Source organism: Nycticebus coucang, chromosome 2, assembly GCF_027406575.1.
Source record: "Nycticebus coucang isolate mNycCou1 chromosome 2, mNycCou1.pri, whole genome shotgun sequence".
Lineage (NCBI taxonomy): Eukaryota > Metazoa > Chordata > Mammalia > Primates > Lorisidae > Nycticebus > Nycticebus coucang.
In genome coordinates this window covers 17,261,583-17,284,404 of record NC_069781.1, presented here as the reverse complement: position 1 = coordinate 17,284,404, position 22,822 = coordinate 17,261,583, and the positions used below count along the sequence as shown (strand labels likewise).

Below are 22,822 nucleotides of genomic sequence, written 5' to 3'. Positions count from 1 at the left end.
CTACTAAAAGGTCTGAGTTTTTGTCGGTTCAATCCAAAAGCAACACCAGAAGTAGTTGCCAAGTGCGAGGGACCCTAGGTAAATAAAGAGGCCTCACTAACAGAAACAAGCAAGATCTGCAAGGCTAGTGGATTATGCTCTACCTGTGAATTAATCACGGCACCATAAAGCAAAAATATCACCTCATCGTGTTTCCCCAGACTCTGAAGAACAACAACTCCAACAATCTAATACCCCCAAGATCTGGTATAAAACACACATGTGAAATAGATACATCCAAATCTTTAGACTGTATCCAAAAATTAACTAGAGATACATAAAACTGAGATGCAGTAAATATACAAGAAGGTCTACTTGACTATTCCAACTATGCAAAGACCTTTTACACACAGAAAATTTTGCAAAAATCATAGGTTACATTCACTAGCTGTGGATTTTAAATTGTTTTGCATTTTGTCATATATAACATTTCATTGCCCTTAGAAAAATAAAACTTTCAGAAGTTATGTCTTACAATCCCATCAGTATCTAAACCACATTTGGTGGTCAATAAAATTCAATCTTGTATTTACAGGTCTTTTAATAACATGCAAAAATTACTGCTGGCAACACAAAATTACTCCAAAATTACTGTTGGCAACACAAAATGGGCCAGGTCTTTGGACAACTAATTTGGCAGCATAATTAATGAGTATAAAATATTTGCACTATCTGACCCAGTAATCTCTCTTTTCAGGGTTTATCCCAGGGATTTCAAGAGAAAATGCCTTTATGTACAAAGATGTTCATTGTGGCATTATTTAAAAAGCCAAAATGTCCAGCAAAGGAGAGCACCACTGAGTAAGCCAGGTAAGTCGTGCAAGGTGAGCATGGCCAACGAGATCACTCCAGAGCCTACACAGCGTGGGGGGGCCTAGTATAGAGGCCTGATCAAAGAGCACAGCACAGTGCTTAGCTCTGATCACACAAGCAGCCCAAGTACATCAGGACTGAAGGCTAACACTGACAAGCAGAAAGAGTTGTTTGCACAGAGTAGTGAAATCGTAACCGCTACTTTCTCATTTTTTCTTTTTTATTTTTTTGAGACAGAGTCTCACTATGTCACCCTTGGTAGAGTGCGATGGCGTCACAGCTCATAGCAACCTCAAACTCTTGGGCTTAAGTGATTCTCTTGCCTCAGCCTCCCATGTAGCTTGGACTACAGGCACCTGCCACAACACTCGGCTATTTTTTTTGTTGCATTTGTTTAGCTGGCCCAGGCTAGGTTCAAACCCGCCACCCTTGGTGTGTGGGCCTGGTGCCATAACCACTATGCTATGAGCGCTGAGCCTTCTTATTTTTTCTAAATTTCCATTACTCTGCTAATGTTAAAATTGTAATAAAACACACAAACGTTTCTCTTCCAATTCTTTTTCAGTGTTAACACTGGACTTTCAACCAATGGATCCTGGCATCCCTGCCAACAGCAGCCAGCAGCACCACCCACTGGTGCCTGTGAACTCTCTTTTGAGTCCTATATTCTACCGATTCTGCCTGCTCCAGAATCTGGGGCAAGTTCTTCAATTCACCTAAGTGTCAATGATCACTCAGACTCAGACTCTAATCCTCCCTGACCGCACCAAAGCTACATATCTGGATATGACTCTCAGGAGGAATTAAAAGACACTGAATACTTAAATTTAAACATTAATGTAAGTAAAACTCCATAAGCCTCCCAAATTCAGAGAGAATTTTTAAATGCTAATACTCAATGCTGAATAGAGCACAGTCATGTAAAAAAGATCACGGAGAAACCTGGTACTATCTTGCTAGGGAATAATTTGAGTATATGTTTTAACTAGTCTTTAAAAGATCTATACTCTTTGACCCAGTAAGAAGAAACACTTGTGAGCTGGATGTGGTGGCACATGCCTATAATCCAACTACTTGGGAGGCTGAGGCAGGATGATGAAGACCTTGAAACTAGCCGGGGCAATACAGCAAGACCTCATCTCAAAAGAAGGAAAGGGAAGGGGAAAAAGAAGAAAAGGATCTAAAGACTCAATAAATAAATAGTTATGTACAAGGATGTTTGCTGGAAAATTCATTACAAGGCAAAAAAGAGTGAAATTATCTAAATTATCTTCAATAAGTAACTTGTTAAATAAATCGTTACACATTCAAATGATGAAATATTATCCTAGCACCAAAACAAAACAAAACAAAACAAAAAAAACACTCTGCTTTTGAAGAACATTCATGAAATGCCAACATACTAAAGAGAGAACACTGAATTTAAAAAGAAAGATAGAAACCTATATTTTCAGTCTTATATCAATAAGGTGTATGTGTGAGTGTGTATGTGTGTGTGAGAGAGAGAATATAAAAGTACTGAAACATCAAATAATTAAAACTGGTAATTTCTAGGTGCAATGAATTTATTTTTATTTTCTTCTTCACAATTTTCAGATTTCTCTAATTTTCGACACTGAATATCACCCTATCACCTGAAACAGCCACACAGCCCTTGCCCAGTTGCACCGCCCACTCTGTCAGAGGCAGGGTGTTACTCACCAGGATGGTGCAGTCCCCTTTGCTCCTCTCCCGATGGGCTTCCTTCAGGTCCTTCTCCAGTCTCTCTCTCTCCTGCTGCAAGTCGCTCAGCTCCTGGGTGACCTTCTTAATGTTCCTACGCAGTCTGTGGTTCTCTGCATACACCTCATCCAAAAGGGGTTCCTCTCCTGACGGAGCAGGCTTATCGTCTTCTGACCCCTAGAGGAGACAGGAGAGCGGTGAGATGAGCTTCCTGTCATACTCATGAAATCAACCAAGAAATCTGGGCTCCTTTTTCACCTGGAGGGAAAAAGGAAAAGAAAAAGATTAACACCAACAACATTCAAAATCCAAAGCAAAAGTAATATGAGGAGTTTTGAATAACACAGGATAATGTTTGTTACCATGTTGATGGTAAGGAAGAAAAGCCTCCAGCTGTGAAAAAGCATTGTTTTTAAAAGAACTAGAAGAAAAACACAAAATGCTAACAGTAACTGTCTTCAGTTGGGTAGGATTAAAGGTGGGATCAAAGTTAATTTTTTTCTCCATTTCTCCATTATTTTCAAACATTCTAAGATGAATGAACATGTCATTTGAATAATGGTTGAAAAGAAAAACCAGTGTTTCTTTTTTTTTGAGACACAGTCTTGTGTGTCTGGACTGCTGTGAATGATGTGGCATTAACCTAGCTCACAGCAACCTCAAACTTCCGGGTTCAAGCAGTCCTCCTGTCTCAGCCTCCCAAGTAGCTGGGACTATAGGCATCCGACATAACCCAGATAATTTTTCTATTTTTAGTAGAGACAAGGTCACACTCTTGCTCAGGCTGGTCTTGAAGTCCTGAGCTCAAGTGATCCTCCCAGAGTACTATGACTACAAATGTGAACCATTGCATCCAACGAAAAGCAAGTCATTTGAGACAGAGTCTCACTGTGTCACCCTTAGTAGAGTGTTGTGGCGTCACAGCTCACAGCAACCTCAAACTCTTACGCTTAAGCGATTCTCTTGCCACAGCCTTCCCAAAAGCTGGAACTATAGGCACCTGCCACAAGCTCGGCTATCTTTTGGTTGCAGTTGTCATTCCTGTTTAGCTGGCCTGAGCTGGGTTCAAACTCGCCAGCCTCAGTGTATGTGGCTGGTGCTGTAACCACTAGGCCATGGGTGCTGAGCCAACAAGTCATTTTTAAAAGGTAGAAATGGAGAGCTACATTGAAGTTGTCATCAAAATGGAATCACTAATCGCTTCTCAGTCTTTTGGCTACGATCAAGTGCAAAATGGAGTCACTTGTTTTGAAAAGGGAAAGGGGGAGGGGGAGGGGGAGGGGAAGGGGAAGGGAAGGGAAGGGACCTTGACAGAGTTAGGAAGGGACCTTGACAGAGTTGGAAAGGCGATGAAGAGACAGTGTCATTCATAGATAAATGCCTGAGAACAAAAACTATCACAAAAACCATGCTCTTCCATGAGGCCATCACAACCTCATACAAAAAATACTTCCACCCAGCAATTGCCTGTCCAACCTCACTCTGGTTCACTCCTGCTACTGAGCGGTATAGCCAAGGAAAACTACCTCAAAATAATTACGCAATCCTCATTTTTTCTTTCAAAATCTTTGTCTTCCTTTACTTCCCTGAATATGCATAGTTTACTAAGTCATGTGCAATGCCCTAATCCTGAATAAACATCATTTTCTTGTAGACACCCTCTTTCTGTATGTTACTGAGGTTAACAAAAAGCAGTGATGAATCCAAACACTTGTAACGTTCATCTATGTTAGAATGGCTCATGTGGAGAAAAAGAAGTGGTCAGCATGGTAGCTCCAATGGCCACCAAGCAAAGCCCAAGAGCTAAGTAAGTCAAAACATCTTAATGTCATTAATATATGTACACAGCTCACTAGAGAAAATGCACATGCAATTATCAAACATATAAAAAAAACTCTGACCCTTGGGGCAGTACCCATGGCTCAGTGAGTAGGGCGCCGGCCCCATATGCCGAGGGTGGCGGGTTCAAACCCAGCCCCGGCCAAACTGCAACATAAAAATAGCCGGGCGTTGTGGCGGGCGCCTGTAGTCCCAGCTGCTCAGGAGGCTGAGGCAAGAGAATTGAGTAAGCCCAAGAGTTAGAGGTTGCTGTGAGACGTGTGACGCCACGGCACTCTACCCGAGGGCGGTACAGTGAGACTCTGTCTCTACAAAAAAAAAAACCTCTGACCCACCAATACTCAAAAAGAGCCAACTGAAATAAGTTCCCCTTTATCAAGTGAGATTTATATTGAGAATATCCACTGTTAGTGAGGTTCTTGTGAAATGGTACTCTTGGGATTCACTCTTTAAGAACTGGCCAACCACCGATTATATCTGGGTAGTTTACATATAGAGTGCGTTTGCACAGCATAAACAATGTTCACACTCGTCCCAGTAATTTCATTCCTAGGATTCAATCTCAGAAAAATCCAAAATATAAGGAAAAAAATAGCCTCATACACAAACTCATCACAGAATTACTTATAAAGCTAAAAAATGAGAAATAATCTGAGACTTGGTGCCCTTAGCTCAGTGAGTAGGGTGCCAGCCACATACACCAAGGCTGGCGGGTTCAAGCCTGACCTGGGCCTGCTAAACAACAACTGCAACCAAAAATAGCCAAGCGGTGTGGTAGGTACCTGTAGTCCCAACTACTCTGGAGGTTGAAGCAAGAGAATCACTTAAGCCCAAGAGTTTGAGGTTGCTGTGAGCTGCAAGGCCATGACACTTTACTGAGGGCAACATAGTAAGACTGTCTCAAAAAAAAAAGAGAGAGACAAAAGAAAAGAAATAATCTGAATACGCGTAACACAAAAATAAAAAGGCTGGGCACAGTGGTCCATGCTGTTGTCCCAGCTACTCAGGAGCCAGAGGCAAAAAGATCCCTTGAGCCCAGAAGTTCAAGGCTGCAGTGCATAAGATCACTCCTATGAAGAGCCACTGTACTATAGGCAACACAGTGAGATCTTGTTTCTGTTAAAAAAAATAAAGAAATGGATTCAGTGGCAACTGGATTTGTAGAGTGGCTGTTCATCAGCATTGAGGCAGCCAGAAGTGATCAGAAATTTGTAGTCTTCACATTTGCCAACAGATCAAAATGCAAAATCTTCATGAAGACCCTGACCGGCAAGATCATCACCGTGAAGGTGGTGCCCAGTGACACCATTGAGAATGTAAAGGCCAAGATCCAGGATAAAGAAGGGATCCCTTCTGACCAACAGAGGCTCATCTTTGCAGGCAAGCAACTAGAGGATGGTCACACTCTTTCTGACTACAACATCCAGAAAGAGTCAACCATGCACCCACGTCTGAGGGGTGGCCGTTAATTCTTCAGTCTTATACTCACAGTACCCGATGATGAAATTACTGTGCACTGTAGCCATTTGCCCAAATTTAAGTTTAGAAATTACTAGTTTCGGTAACAGCTTAAGGCTTTGTTATACGGTAAAAAAAAAATGTGATAAAGATAGATAATGAAATCTTAAAACTACATTTACAAAGATTGATAATGTGAAATTATTTCTAAAAATCAACATTATATGAAAAAAATGACTGAATTATAAATAACCTAAAAGGAAATCTATGCATAGATGAAGTTCAGAAGGAAAAAGTTCCAAATGTTAAATTCAATAGGTGAGTGATTTGCAAATTTCCAATTTTTTCCTACTTTCTAGGTCTTTATAAAAAAATTTTAATTATATTAATACTTCTAATCAGGAGAAAACATACTTTTTTTAATCTCCTCTTTGAATTAAGGCGATGGGTCAGGATTAAGAATTCAAAAATAAATGACATTTGAGCTGTCAAGGTCACAACTCAGACTGAAATAAAGGCCCCAGCTTCTCAGCCCTTTCAGACAATCCATGTCTGCCACCACTACTTTTGTCTTTGCTGCTCAGATTGCCACCTCGATTGTTCAGGAGAGCTGAGCTACAACCACATTTCATCTGGAAGCTGAGGAGCTCTCCTGTTTCTGGGCCACCTGTTGCCCAATCATCTGGTCCCATTCCCCAGAATGACAGTCAGGACACAGCAACATGAACCTCCATGCAGATTTCAAGGTAAGTTTATAAAAGCTTCCGGTTTTGTTTCTTTTAAAATTAAAACAAATTTTTCAAAAGTGGGAAACCGAGATTACAAAGCAAAAAATACAACAAAAGAAAAAACTGTGGAAGTGCATAAACTCAACAAACAGAAGGTAAACCAGGACTGGAAAATGCTCATCTTGAGCATCTTCATAGCTACCTCTTGTTAAGCACCAAGTGCTTTTTTATTTTTCTTTCCAAAATCTGTAATTTGTATCCACCAAGCACTTTTAGACAAGTAATATCTCCGTTTCTCCTACCAACCCTATAAAGTATTGATTATCATGCCCATTTGAGTGACTGAGGCTCAGAACTACTGACTAGTCTGTTTTTTAGACCACAGGTTCAAATGATTCCACAGCCTGTGTTTATAGTACTGCATTACCCTGCCTTCCAATTAATAGCAAAAAGCCAGCAAGAATTAAAACAAGGAGACTGAATTTGAGGAAAGAAGAATAGAGACAGGAATATCAGATCAGGGACATATAAGACATAAGACAACAATGATTACCATTAAAAGTTACTATAATGTGATGAAAGTTCTGTAGAGTTATCAAACAAATAATGACGACGAAGCCTCTTTTAAAAATCCAGGCTCAAAGAATTTAAATGCATAGATTCTATTTTCATAAAAATACTTTTCAAGTTAACTTTTCATTAAGTGGCCCTTCAGAAAATTTCTTTGGAAGGCCTTTTACCTTTTTCTGCATGACATCCAGGTGGCAAATATTTAGCCCAATTAGATACACTGAGAAACTAAAAGCCAAACATAATATTAAACAGTTTGTTCTTGATCATTATGCATAAACATACTAGAGAAAAATCAGAAAAGCCCAGGGTTCAAAGACTGGAGAAAGCTAACTTCTCTGAAGTTCAGTTTCCTAATTGTGAAATGTGAAATAATGGCCTCTATTCTCAGAGTTGTAAAAATTAAAGGGGATACATAAAGTACCATTTCAGTGGGTACAGGATAAATAAACCTAGTTTCCCTTTCCTGCACTTACTCCATTACCTTTCATTCCCAATCAAAAGATAACAGATACAGTGGCTTACGCCTATAATCCTAGCACTTTGGGAGGCCAAGGTAGGATGATTCCTTGAGGCCAGGAATTCAAGACCAGCCTGGGCAACATAGTAATACCCCACCTCTACAAAAAAAGAAAAACATTAGCCAGGCATTGTGGCACACGCCTATAGTCCCAGCTACTTGGAAAGCTGAAGCTGGGGGATTGCTTGAGCGTACAAGTTTGAGGTTGCAGTGAGCTATGATAAAGCCACTTCACTCTAGCCAAGAAGCAGAGCAGACCCTATCTCCAAAAAAATAAAATAAAATAAAAGGTAATAGAGAGGTTCCTCAAACCACAGAGAATTTGAAAAGCAAATCAAAGTAACGACTATATTTTTGTGTCAGAAAATTATACTGCCTAAATTAAGGGTGAGCTAATAACATTGTACCCAGATAACTTTTCCTGTTTAATCCTTATAAGGATAATTTGACATAAGTGTGATTATCCAAATTTTACAGCTACGCGCTTGTAGCTCAGCAGTTAGGGCACCGGCCACATACACTGAGGCTGGCAGGTTGGAAACCGGCCCGGGCCTGCTAAAAACAAAACGATAATTACAACAAAAAAATAGCCAGATGTTGTGGCAGGCGCCTGTAGTCCCAGCTACTTGGGAGGCTGAGGCAAGAGAATCACTTAAGCCCAAGAGTTGAGGGTTACTGTGAGCTGTGATATCACAGCACTCTACCCAGGGCAACACAGTGAGACTCTGTCTCAAAAAAAAGCAAATTTTACAATGTACAAATAGGCTAAGAGCTCAAATTTCTCACCTAAAGTCACACAGCTAGTGAAAAGCAGAGTCAAGATTCAAACCTATGTCCCATACCTGTGTTCTTCCCAGCAAAAATAATATGGTCCATGCATCAATGGACTATATGCAGCCGTTTAAACAGATTGAGTAGCAGAGTTATGCAGGTGCACCCACAAAAAGGAGTGCACGTCAACTACTAAGATCTGTATAAAGTCAGCCGACTATACTACTACAAATGTCCTTGTTGTGATATCCAATTACAGTTATGCAAGATGTCACCTGTGGGAGAACTGGACAAAGGGTCTAAGGAATGTACATATAAATTGACAATTATCTCAAAATTCAAAAAAATTTTCTTAAAAAAGGATTGGGTAAATCTACAAATACTGCCATAGCAAGAATGTTAGATTAAGAAAAAAAGGTTTAGGAATAAAACATAATTCCATTTAATTTTTTTTTTTTTTTTTTTTTTTTTTTTGCTGTTTTGGGCCGAGGCTGGGTTTGAACCCACCACCTCTGGCATATGGGGCCAGCACCCTACTCCTCTGAGCCACAGGCAACATGCAATTCCATTTAATTTCTTAAAGTTTATACACATATGTCTAAATATTCATTAACGAGTCAAGGCATTTGCAGTGAATATCGTTAGAGCTGAGTTTATGGGTGATCTCTATCAACCTCTCTCTACTATTTTAAGTATTTTATAAATTTCCTACAATGTATATTTTTATTTTGTAGCTTTGGGGATGCTATTTCCATTTGAAAATCATTTTCTTAATGGCTGTGGAGGTAGCAGTAGCCAGCCCATACTTGAACTATAACCTTCACCATGTCACACCAGTGACTAGAGTTCATATCTCAGTGCTTTAGAACTTTGGCAATTACAGAAGAGTTTAAATATACTTGTTATCAATGCTATGAATAGCCAAATGCTTTGACTATTTTACTCATGATGCAAATGGTTCAAATCACAAACTATTCCCAAAAAATCCCAATAAACGAAAGAAAATGCTTCTACAAGTGTCTGTGTAACACTCAAACTATATCCACTCCACAATGAAATAGTCTATATAAACAGAGTATGTGCATTTGCTCACATACAACCAGAAAAATAGAAAAAATATAGGCTATGAAGACAAGACTTGAGGTTGGGGCACAAGCTCACTGAAAGTTGTAAACCTGTTACCTCTTTGGGTAGGTAAATGAAGGTTCTCTGAACAGCCAAACCTGATGTGTATAAAGTAAGGAGTCAGGACAGTTCCTGAGCTCTGTGCACTGCAAGACAACAAACTGGACCAACACTGTGTTACAAAACCTCAAAAATCAGCCTGAAAGTTGTTTAACTAGGACTGTCAGTTACAATTATTAAATTAATAAAATGTAAGTAATAAATCTGGGTAACATTTAAATTCCCAAGATTCCTTTTTCTTCTTCAAGGCCCAATATAACAAGTACAATATCACAATGCTTTTAAGGATGTCTGATCTCTCTGGTTATCAACTCACAACATAATTTTTTTCTAAGCAAAGGAAAATATGAAAGAATTTCCCAAAAATCAGCTTTTAAAGTTTGTTATTTCCTAAGCCAGGGGGGAAAAAAAAACAAAACACAGTTTAAAGTATAATCTCAGCTCCATTTCATCACCCACTGTCAAAATGGTGGGAGAAAGCAATCTGAGAGGGCCAAACCAGGACTTAAACCAAATTACTTCAATTATTCTTATTGTGAACCAAAGCTCTGTAAAGATAAGGCATGGGGTACGAATCTTAGAAATCAAATGGTCTTAAATTAGATTTAACATCCAACTTCTTTATAACCAAAAGCAACATCGGTGCAAGCCTTAAGAGGAGAGAGCTTTAAGCAATACAGACTTATTCTGATGATGGAACTTTACTGATTCATTAAATTATTAATAATAGGTACAAACTGTATAGGGAAACTAGAAACATGAGAAAAAATGTTAAAATATCAAACACAAAATTAAAATTAGAAAAACAGAGAGAAGTCAAGGGACTGATCAACAGGAGTACTTGCAGTGCAAGGCTGTGGGGCAAAAGAGAAAAGCGGGCTAGAACACAGCAAGGCCCAGAACAGAAACCTGGAAGGGAGCAGCGGGGGCCAAAGAGCCAGGTGAGGGGAGGTGTCAGAGACAGGTAAAAGCACGAGGCTGGGAGTGAGACTGGGGTAAGTCCTACCTCTACCACTACCATAGATGGGACCCTGAACAAGGTACCTGAACCCAACCTGAATTTCCTTAGCGGTGAAACAGGAGTATTAACAGTGCCTACTTTGTAGAGTTATTGCGCAGATAACTGAGGTAATATGGGGAGCACTGAGCAGGGCTTGGCACATAGTATGTCTGATAAATGTCTACTGTTACTATCAGCAGTTAGTTACTACATTTAAATCCAACTCCACGACTGGCTATCTGTGACGATAAACAGGCTGCACACCCTCGCTTGGCCACAAAACCTCATAAATACACGGGGCTGACAATTACCTTCCCCAAAGGGTTGTGCAGATGCTGAGATAATCCACATATACTGGACCATTACTTGGCACAAAGTAAACTCAGCACTGCTAATGACGGGGGTGCTCAGCATTATCGTTATCATACCGAGGAGGGGCCTGGAGAATCTCCCCTTAATTAGATGAGCGAATTCTATCACTAAAGACCACCTACAGTTATCCTTATTAAAATCATCCAGAAGCTGCAAAGTCCTCACCTCAACAGGAGTCAGGACCAAAGAGCCAGCCACTTAAACCAAGTGAGCACTCACCTGGAATTCCTCCGTCTGTGCAGCCTCTTGGGCTTCAGCGAAAGCAGCGCTGAGCTCTTCGATTTCAGAGATAAGTTCTTCAACCTGGAGAAAAATAAAGACTCACAGCCAAGTATGCAACTGGGCTCCCCTCTCTTGCTCAACTGTGTACAGTTTTTATAGTCAGAAAAGACCTGAATGGGATTTCTAGGAGGCTAACTTTAGGCAAGTTCTCTTTGAGAAGCCCTTTCCCAAGTGTTAAATGAGGAGACCACCACTCACCCTGCTGTTGTGTTAGGGTTACATAAGAAATGTGCATTGGTGCTAATACAAGTCCTGGCTCCCACTAAGTGTTAGCATTATTATTACCCATATAGAAGACCCCCCCCCCCCCAACGACCTGAGGCTGGGCTGTTCCCAAACTTCCTCATCCTCTAGTGCAGCGGTTCTCAACCTGCGGATTGTGACACTTTTGGGGGCTGAACGACCCCTTCCCTTTTCACAGGGGTTGCCTAAGGCCATAGGAAAACACATATTCCAGATGGTCTTAGGAACTGAGACACTGCTCCTCTGGTGTGGGGGTCACCACAATATGAGGAATTGTATTAGAAGGTCGCAGCATTAGGAACGTTGAGAATCACTGCTCTAGTGACTTTCTCCCATACCCAGGTGTCAAACATGAACTACTGACAAGTCCTGGACTTTCCCAGCACTGGTGTCACAACCTCAGCTCCAACCTCAGCAGTACCCTGCACTCTCAACACATGATAGAAATTGTAACTGTTCTCATGAGCCAGATCTCCACTGCATCTGGCACTGGTTATTATTCAAACCCTCGCTCTCCTTCAGCTTCTCCAACACCACAATCTCCTGGTTAGTTTCCCACTTCTGCAGCCATTCCCTCCGTCTCCTTGGTGTACTCCTTTCCCCATCCTGGAAATCCTGACGTCCCCTGCAGTCCCATCCTTACCCTTCTCCTTTCCCATTCTATACTCTCTGTGAACCATTAGGTCAACTCTTAGAATTTTAACTCACTCATTCCCCGAGCAACCTCTAGACAACTGAGTTCTCTCCAAGCTTTAGATTTCACATTATCTGCCTCCTAGACATCTCACCTAGAGGGCCTGAGGGCTCCTCAAAGTCAAAACTTTCTAAACAGACTCACCACCTCCCCTTTCAGACCATCTTGCCATGCTCTATTTTATTTTCTTCCTTTTTTTTGAGACAGGGTATCACTCTGTCACCCTGGGTAGAGAGGCTGGGGCATCGTAGCTCACAGCAATCTCAAACTCTTGGGTTCAAGCAATCCTCTTGTCCCAGCCTCCCAAGTAGCTGGGACTACAGATCTGGCTACTCTATTTTTAGTAGCAACAGGGTCTCACTCTTGCTCAGGCGGGTTTCCAACTCCTGAGCTCAAGCAATCCACCTGCCTCGGTCTCTCAGAGTGCTAAGATTACAGGTGTAAACCACCATGGCTGGCCCCATTCTCTCTTTTTCTATGCGTTAAGGTAAGTTGGTAGCACCACCATATCCTAGTCACGCAAAGCCAGACACCTAAGTCATCCTTGACTGCTTCTTCTCTGAAGTCCTACTTTAATCATCTAATTTTCCCAGCTGAATTTCAAATTTTTTTTTTTTTTTTTTTTTTTTTTTTGTAGAGACAGAGTCTCACTGTACCACCCTCGGATAGAGTGCCGTGGCATCACACGGCTCACAGCAACCTCTAACTCTTGGGCTTACGCGATTCTCTTGCCTCAGCCTCCCGAGCAGCTGGGACTACAGGCGCCCGCCACAACGCCCGGCTATTTTTTTGTTGCAGTTTGGTCGGGGCTGGGTTTGAACCCACCACCCTCGGCATATGGAGCCAGCGCCCTACTCACTGAGCCACAGGCGCCGCCCTGAATTTCAAATTTTTAATTATTTCTAATTTCATTTCTTGAATGAACCCCTACCCCTCCACTCTTATTTGCTGCTCTAATTCATTGTTTCTTGGCTCTGAACTCAGCTCCTGGCCTCCCTGCCTCCATTCTCTACTGTAATCCACTCCCCAAATACAGCCAGAGACCTCTCTTAAATGAAAATGTGCTCATGCCCCTCCTGTTGAAGAGCTTCAATGGCCTGAGTGCTACCCAAGCAGCTCAGGAGGATAAGGCCCTCCACCAGCGAGCCCTTTACACCTGCTCCAGCTTCTTCTCTTGCCTCCCTTAAGTGTTGTACTCTGTGCTCTGACAACTCCAAACTATCTGTGGTACATATCCGTGTCTTTCCTGTCTTAATGCCTAAACAATGAATGTCCTGTGCCTCTGTCCAAAATGCCATCCTGCCCCTGCCTGCCTTCCCACCTAACTCCTACTCAACTGTGAGATGCAACTCAGCCTCTTCTCCTCTGCGCACTGCTCTCCACACCCATGTCCACACCCAATCTAGATCAGATCCACTCTGCACCTCGCCAGCCCCTGCACTTCCCTCAGTCACAATACCCATCACCTATACACCCCACTAGACTTGGAAACAGAGCTGGGTTTTCTTCTCTGCGCCTGTCCCTAGCACAGTTACTGGGATACAACAACTGCTATACTAAGATGAACTGTCTGCCACCACCTTGGGACAACAGTGTGGCCCAGGTAGCTCTCTCACTGGTTCATAGTCATGGCCCTGCCTCCCCAAACTCCTTTGTCTCTTTCTGCTATCCTTCAAAAGACCACACCTGCAACTAGTCACATGTGGCTGTTGGCAACTGAGATGTGGTTAGTCTAAATGAAGACAAGCTATGAGTACATCTGGACTTTGAACACTTTGCTCTAAAAAAAAAAATTTAAATACCTCATTATTGCTTCTGTTTTACTAATTGCATGTTGACATGATTATATTAAAATTAACTTCACTTGTTTCTTTTTACTTCTTTTAATGTGGCTACTAGAAAACGTAAAATTATACATCTAATTCATGTTTCTATTGGACAACCCTGGATAAGACGCACCCAAAGAATTTCCAACTGACTAAAAAATCGTTTTCCCACTTTCTCTCCTATCTCAGCTCTCTAATAAACTTTTTATCTAAAGCTAAATTTAAGATAGACCAGTCACAGGAGCTAATAAAGAAAAATCTCACTTCAAGTGTGTCAGACGCACCTCTTGTTCCTTTGATTTTAATGCCATGGTTAAACCCTGAATGGCTTTATCCCTCTTTAAACTATTTTTCTTCTCGGTAGCAATTTCTCTTTCCTTCTCTTGCAGGTCCTCCTGAAGTGCCTAAATTAGATTAGAAAAAGATTCACTAAGTTGATGCGTTCCAACCAAAATGCACTGTAAATATATCTTTAAGAGCACACTCAAATGCACTTATTCTATCTTATTCCTGTCAACCTGTGATTAATGTTTCCAAGTGGAGCTGAACGCAGTGGCACTGGCTCCAAGTTACTGTGTTACCGCTCACGGCAACGAGCTGGGTGAAGGGAAAGGGATCAGATCAGTTAAGATGATGACAGCTATTCCTACGGGAAGGATTCCAGTGCCTTCTGGAATTTGAATACAGTCACATCAGAGTCTTTCGTACCAAGTTATTTAGAGGAAATAACAGATCATTAATTTCATTCCTTTTGATGGAGACTGAACTACACATTTATAGTCAGTACATTTCTGAGGATAATCACTGCCGCCTCCCTCCTGGGCTGCTGTGCGGATCAAATGAGATAATGGATGTGAGAGCACTTTCTAAGCCAGCAGGCATTACACAAATGCTGGCTGCTATGACCGAGGGACCACAGAGCACCAGCACGTCTGAACCCTTGCTTTACCTCTTCCTGGCAGACTGTGGGCAAGTGACCTCACCTCTCAGAGCCTTAGGAACCACATCTGTAAAGTGGGTGTGACAGCTTCACAGAGTTATTGCAAAGACTGAGAAACCCTCTCTAAAACACCTTACACTGGACCAGCACCCAGCAGCAGTCAATAAATGACAGAAACAGTTACACAGAATTCTCTGTTGTACTCAGAACAAAACAAGAGGCAAGGATAGAATAAATTTTCAGTAAATTTTAAAAATTGTATCAACATACCTGGATCCTTTCCTCAAAGCGATCTCTCTCCTTCTGATGCTCCACTTGCACAGCCTAAGAAAAAGCATTAGTGGTGCCCCAAAGAGATCCACAATCCAATAGCTTTATCAGAACAATTAAAATGACCCCCCCCATTTACTAACTTTGCCCCAGGGCCGTGGAACCCATTGAAACTAGTGTCCCTCCTTCCTGATTGGAGTGAAGAAGAACGTGAAGATAAGCAACCCACCTAACTGACCACCAGCCCCACCAAGAGTAAACCAAGGTTCTGCTGAACAACACAGGGAAGGCTTGCTGAAGGCAGCACCAGAAAGCGGGGATGAGGCTAACAGGATGAGCAGGAAACAATGGCTGATCCCAGATAAATACTAGTGAGGGATACTACAGAACTGAGGGGACACAGGCCCTGCTCCATAAAGAAATCAAGACTTGGAGGCAGAACAAGATGGCAGCCGAATAACAGCTTCCTTGCATCTGGGCACCGTGAGTCTGGGGATATAGGACTCCAGGCATCTCTGGCTGGTGGGATCTGCCTATCACCACCCCTGAGAGGATACAGGGAGTCAGCGAGAGACTTCTGGTCACCAAGAGGAGGACTAAAACAGTGGAAAACCGGCAAGTGGTCACGTGTGTTCAATCCGTCTAAACCTGCCCGCAACTTCCACAGGCACGAAAACTTAAAGAGCAAGAGGAAGTGAAAGGAAAATTAGGGCAAGGAAACAGATAAAAGAAATCACCCATGAGGAAGAATCAGCAGAAAACTCCAGGCAACATGAAGAACCAGTCCAGAACAACCCCGCCAAGGGACCATGAGGTAGCTACTGCAGAAGATTCCACCTATAAAGAAATGTTAGGAATGACAGAAAGGGAATTTAGAATACACATGTTGAAAACAACGAAAGAAATGATGGAAACAATGAAGGAAAGTGCTAATAAAGTGGAAAATAACCAAAAGGAAATCCAAAAACAGAATCAAATACAAGATGAACGATATGAAGAATATAAAAAGGATATAACAGAGCTGAAGGAAATGAAACAGTCAATCAGGGAACTTAAAGATGCAATGGAAAGTATCAGCAACAGGTTAGACCATGCAGAAGAAAGAATTTCAGAGGTAGAAGACAAAGTTTTTGAGATAACTCAGATAGTAAAAGAGGCAGAAAAGAAGAGAGAGAAAGCAGAACGTTCACTGTCAGAATTATGGGACTTTATGAAGCGTTCCAACATACGAGTTATAGGAATTCCAGAAGGGGAAGAAGAATGCCCCAGAGGAATGGAAGCCATACTAGAGAATATTATAAAAGAAAATTTCCCAAATATCACCAAAGATTCTGACACACTGCTTTCAGAGGGATATCGGACCCCAGGTCGCCTCAACTCTAACCGAGCTTCTCCAAGACACATTGTGATGAACCTGTCCAAAGTCAAGACAAAAGAAAAGATTCTGCAAGCTGCCAGGAGTAAGCGCCAGTTGACCTACAGGGGCAAATCCATCAGAGTGACCGCAGACTTCTCTAATGAAACTTTCCAAGCAAGAAGACAATGGTCATCTACCTTTAATCTACTTAAACAGAACAATTTTCAGCCCAGAATTCTGTACCCTGCTAAGCTAAGCTTCAAAATTGATGGAGAAATCAAATCATTTACAGATATACAAACACTGAGGAAATTCGCCACAACAAGACCAGCTCTACAGGAAATACTTCAATCTGTTCTGCACACTGACCACCACAATGGATCAGCAGCAAAGTAAGAACTCAGAAATCAAAGGACAGAACCTAACCTCCACACTGATGCAAAAGATAAAACTAAGCAATGGACTCTCACCAAATAAGACGAATAGAATACTACCACACTTATCAATTATCTCAATAAATGTTAATGGCTTGAATTCCCCACTGAAGAGACATAGATTGGTTGACTGGATTAAAAAACACAAGCCATCTATTTGCTGTCTGCAAGAAACACACCTGGCTTCAAAAGACAAATTAAAGCTCCGAGTCAAGGGTTGGAAGACAATTTTTCAGGCAAATGGAATTCAGAAGAAAAGAGGAGTTGCAATCTTATTTTCAGATACATGTGGATTTAAAGCAACTAAAGTCAAAAAAGACAAAGATGGTCACTTTATATTGGTCAAGGGAAAACTACAACAAGAAGACATTTCAATTCTAAATATCTATGCACCCAATTTAAATGCTCCCAGATTCTTGAAACAGACCTTACTCAGTCTGAGCAATATGATATCTGATAATACCATAATAACAGGGGACCTTAACACTCCTCTTATAGAGCTGGACAGATCCTCTAAACAGAAATTAAACAAGGATATAAGAGACTTAAATGAGACCCTAGAACAACTGTGCTTGATAGACGCATATAGAACACTCCATCCCAAAGATAAAGAATATACATTCTTCTCATCACCCCATGAAACATTCTCCAAAATTGATCATATCCTGGGACACAAAACAAATATCAACAGAATCAAAAGAATTGAAATTTTACCTTGTATCTTCTCAGACCATAAAGCACTAAAGGTGGAACTCAACTCTAACAAAAATGCTCGACCCCACCCAAAGGCATGGAAACTAAACAATCTTCTGTTGAATAACAGATGGGTAAAGGAAGAAATAAAACAGGAAATCATTAACTTCCTTGAGCATAATAACAATGAAGACACAAGCTACCAAAACCTGTGGGATACTGCAAAAGCAGTTTTGAGAGGAAAATTCATCGCTTTAGATGCCTACATTCGAAAAACAGAAAGAGAGCACATCAACAATCTCACAAGATATCTTATGGAATTGGAAAAAGAAGAACAATCTAAGCCTAAACTCAGTAGAAGAAAAGAAATATCCAAAATCAAATCAGAGATCAATGAAATTGAAAACAAAAAAATCATTCAGAAAATTAATGAAACAAGGAGTTGGTTTTTTGAAAAAATAAATAAAATAGATAAACCATTGGCCAGACTAACGAGGAATAGAAAAGTAAAATCTCTAGTAACCTCAATCAGAAATGATAAAGGGGAAATAACAACTGATCCCACAGAGATACAAGAGATCATCTCAGAATACTACCAGAATCTCTATGCCCAGAAATTTGACAATGTGAAAGAAATGGATCAATATTTGGAATCACACCCTCTCCCTAGACTCAGCCAGGAAGAAATAGAGCTCCTGAACAGACCAATTTCAAGCACTGAGATCAAAGAAACAATAAAAAATCTTCCAACCAAAAAATGCCCTGGTCCAGATGGCTTCACTCCAGAATTCTATCAAACCTTCAAGGAAGAGCTTATTCCTGTACTGCAGAAATTATTCCAAAAAATTGAGGAAGAAGGAATCTTCCCCAACACATTCTATGAAGTAAACATCACCCTGATACCAAAACCAGGAAAAGACCCAAACAAAAAGGAGAATTTCAGACCAATCTCACTCATGAACATAGACGCAAAAATTCTCAACAAAATCCTAGCCAACAGATTACAGCTTATCATCAAAAAAGTCATTCATCATGATCAAGTAGGCTTCATCCCAGGGATGCAAGGCTGGTTTAACATACCCAAGTCTATAAACATTATCCACCATATTAACAGAGGCAAAAATAAAGATCACATGATCCTCTCAATAGATGCAGAAAAAGCATTTGATAAAATCCAGCATCCTTTTCTAATTAGAACACTGAAGAGTATGGGCATAGGTGGCACATTTCTAAAACTGATTGAAGCTATCTATGACAAACCCACAGCCAATATTTTACTGAATGGGGTAAAACTGAAAGCTTTTCCTCTTAGAACTGGAACCAGACAAGGTTGTCCTCTGTCACCTTTACTATTCAACGTAGTGCTGGAAGTTCTAGCCAATACAATTAGGCAAGACAAGGAAATAAAGGGAATCCAAATGGGAGCAGAGGAGGTCAAACTCTCCCTCTTTGCTGACGACATGATCTTATACTTAGAGAACCCCAAAGACTCAACCACAAGACTCCTAGAAGTCATCAAAAAATACAGTAATGTTTCAGGATATAAAATCAATGTCCACAAGTCAGTAGCCTTTGTATACACCAGTAACAGTCAAGATGAGAAGCTAATTAAGGACACAACTCCCTTCACCATAGTCTCAAAGAAAATGAAATACCTAGGAATATACCTAACGAAGGAGGTGAAGGACCTCTATAAAGAAAACTATGAAATCCTCAGAAAGGAAATAGCAGAGGATATTAACAAATGGAAGAACATACCATGCTCATGGATGGGAAGAATCAACATTGTGAAAATGTCTATACTTCCCAAAGCAATCTACCTATTCAATGCCATTCCTATCAAAATACCAACATCGTACTTTCAAGATTTGGAAAAAATGATTCTGCGTTTTGTATGGAACCGGAAAAAACCCCGTATAGCTAAGGCAGTTCTCTGTAACAAAAATAAAGCTGGGGGCATCAGCATACCAGATTTTAGTCTGTACTACAAAGCCATAGTGCTCAAGACAGCATGGTACTGGCACAAAAACAGAGACATAGACACTTGGAATCGAATTGAAAACCAAGAAATGAAACTAACATTTTACAACCACCTAATCTTCGATAAACCAAACAAGAACATACCTTGGGGGAAAGACTCCCTATTCAATAAATGGTGTTGGGAGAACTGGATGTCTACATGTAAAAGACTGAAACTGGACCCACACCTTTCCCCGCTCACAAAAATTGATTCAAGATGGATAAAGGACTTAAACTTAAGGCATGAAACAATAAAAATCCTCCAAGAAAGCATAGGAAAAACACTGGAAGATATTGTCCTGGGGAAAGACTTCAGGAAGAAGACTGCCATGGCAATTGCAACAACAACAAAAATAAACAAATGGGACTTCATTAAACTGAAAAGCTTCTGTACAGCTAAGGAGACAATAACCAAAGCAAAGAGACAACCTACACAATGGGAAAGGATATTTGCATATTTTCAATCAGACAAAAGCTTGATAACTAGGATCTATAGAGAACTCAAATTAATCCACATGAAAAAAGCCAACAATCCCTTATATCAATGGGCAAGAGACGTGAATAGAACTTTCTCTAAAGACGACAGACGAACGGCTAACAAACACATGAAAAAATGTTCATCATCTCTATATATTAGAGAAATGCAAATCAAAACAACCCTGAGATATCATCTAACCCCAGTGAGAATGGCCCACATCACAAAATCTCAAAACTGCAGATGCTGGCGTGGATGTGGAGAGAAGGGAACACTTTTACACTGCTGGTGGGACTGCAAACTAGTAAAACCTTTCTGGAAGGAAGTATGGAGAAACCTCAAAGCACTCAAGCTAGACCTCCCATTTGATCCTGCAATCCCATTACTGGGCATCTACCCAGAAGGAAAGAAATCCTTTTATCATAAGGACACTTGTGCTAGACTGTTTATTGCAGCTCAATTTACAATCGCCAAAATGTGGAAACAGCCTAAATGCCCACCAACCCAGGAATGGATTAACAAGCTGTGGTATATGTATACCATGGAATACTATTCAGCCATTAAAAAAAATGGAGACTTTACATCCTTTGTATTAACCTGGATGGACGTGGAAGACATTATTCTTAGTAAAGCATCACAAGAATGGAGAAGCATGAATCCTATGTACTCAATTTTGATATGAGGACAATTAATGACAATTATGGTTATGGGGGGGGACAGAAAGAGGGAAGGAGGGAGGTGGGTGGGGCCTTGGTGTGTGTCACACTTTATGGGGGCAAGACACGATTGCAAGAGGGACTTTACCTAACAATTGCAATCAGTGTAACCTGGCTTATTGTACCCTCAATGAATCCCCAACAATAAAAAAATAAAATAAAATAAAAAAGAAATCAAGACTTTTTGTGAACATCCAGAACATCACTAACGTGAACATACCTCCTGCAATGGAAGGCCTAGACTAAGACCTACCTATGCGTCCCCGCCAGCCTACCCTCTTCAAAAAAGTTGGCTGGGGAGGCTGCCTAGTGAGAGGGAGGAATCCAGGCAGGCTTGGGGTCAGCTACTAGTAACCCACCTCTTGGAACCTGGAAAAATATAATGATTCCTCTGAGCCTGGTTCTAAACTCAACAAGGAGAGAAAGCTCTCTACATCGCCAGGTGGCTAGGAAGATTGAACAAGATGATACACTAGCCCCTCACATGCTGCCAAGCCCAATACAGGTGAGTTCCCTTCCTCCACTACCTGTCAAGTTGCAGACCAAAACTGGCCTTGAGCCTATCTCTAACTACAATGGTAAAATGGACACATACAATGCACCACGAGTGTGTCCAAAGAAAGCTCCCAAAATGGAAAGAAAAGTCCCTAGACGCCAATATAAATACACAGTGAAGTAGAGGGAAGCAGGCATGGGATTAGTTTTTAAATGGACTCTTCATGTGAACAAGAGGCTGAGAGGGAGGTTTGTGCTGCCTCCTAGGCTGACAGGGAACTCACATGCAGAAGCGAACTGTGTGAACCTGAGGACGGAATATCAGCTAATTAAAGCCCTCCCCATCCCATCCCATCACCTTACCTCCATTTCTCTCTCTTGTTCTTCCCTTAGAGCAGCAGAAAGTCCTCGGAGCTCTCCAGATGACACATTCTCATCTGGAGATGCCATCTGAGATTTCTCCTCTTTAAGGCTCTGAATTAAAGCTTCTTTGCTCTTCAAGGACAGCTTCAACTCCTCAATCAGTCTAAAAGAGAACAAAATTTAAATATTAATTCTAAGCTATTCTCTTACCTCAGTGGAGCAGGAGGAGGTAGGAAATGGGGCCAGACATCTTCAAAGGAGACATGTCTAGTGACTAAATATAAACGGAAATATCTTTTGCAGGTTGAAAATTAAGGGCCAGAATTTGTGACATTAACAGATCCCCCTGCCTCCAGCCTGGCTCCAGTCGGTACAACTCGGAGCTGCCAGACCATGGTCTGGCCAAGTCACACACGCAGAAGGTTTAAAGACCTTCAATGGTCTCAGTGGCCCCCGATGTTGACAGCAAAGGATTACTCTTTTTTTTTGGACTAAGAAATTCTCTTTCCAAAAGAAATGTCACCCAAACCTAAGCAAACAAAACCAACAAGGCAGAGCTGCTCCAATGAGTGTGGACAAAACAGGCAATGTCTCACGAAGGCTTCTCAGGGAAGGTTTATACCACTGACTTTCAAGATAAAGCCCAAACTCCTGTGTGGGGCATTCAAGGCCCCAGCTCTGAGGCCCACCAGATCAGAGAGCCCTGCGGATAGCCTCAGTCTCCTCTCTCCAAGAAACCATCACACAGTCAGCTGGAGAGGGAGAAGCCATCAAACTGTCATGTGTAATTTATATCTCAATGATAAAATTCTTATTTTTCTTCTTCTGTTTTTTTTTTTTTTTTTTTGAGACAGAGCCTCAAGCTGTCGCCCTGGGTTGAGTACCGTAGAATCACAGCTCACAGCAACCTACAACTCAAGTAAGTTGCCTGCCTCTGCCTCCCAAGTAGCTGGGACTACAGGCACCCGCCACAACACCCAGATGTTTTTTGGTTGCAG

The 22,822-nt window shown here is 41.2% G+C and overlaps 1 protein-coding gene across 7 annotated transcripts in view; it reads right to left on the bottom strand.

Moving 5' to 3' along the window:
* Window positions 1-22,822, bottom strand: part of CDK5RAP2 (CDK5 regulatory subunit associated protein 2) — a 209,783-nt gene that overhangs the window by 135,975 nt on the left and 50,986 nt on the right. For all 7 annotated transcript variants that reach the window (XR_008374822.1, XM_053564215.1, XM_053564233.1 and 4 more), the window contains 5 exons: window positions 21,825-21,987; window positions 15,273-15,326; window positions 14,347-14,466; window positions 11,237-11,320; window positions 2,554-2,751 (listed from right to left, as the gene is read on the bottom strand). Coding sequence is in view for 6 of the 7 variants with exons in the window: in XM_053564215.1 (XP_053420190.1) it covers window positions 2,554-2,751; window positions 11,237-11,320; window positions 14,347-14,466; window positions 15,273-15,326; window positions 21,825-21,987 (619 nt within the window). In the remaining variant the exon portion in view is untranslated. The remainder of the gene's footprint in view (window positions 1-2,553; window positions 2,752-11,236; window positions 11,321-14,346; window positions 14,467-15,272; window positions 15,327-21,824; window positions 21,988-22,822) is intronic.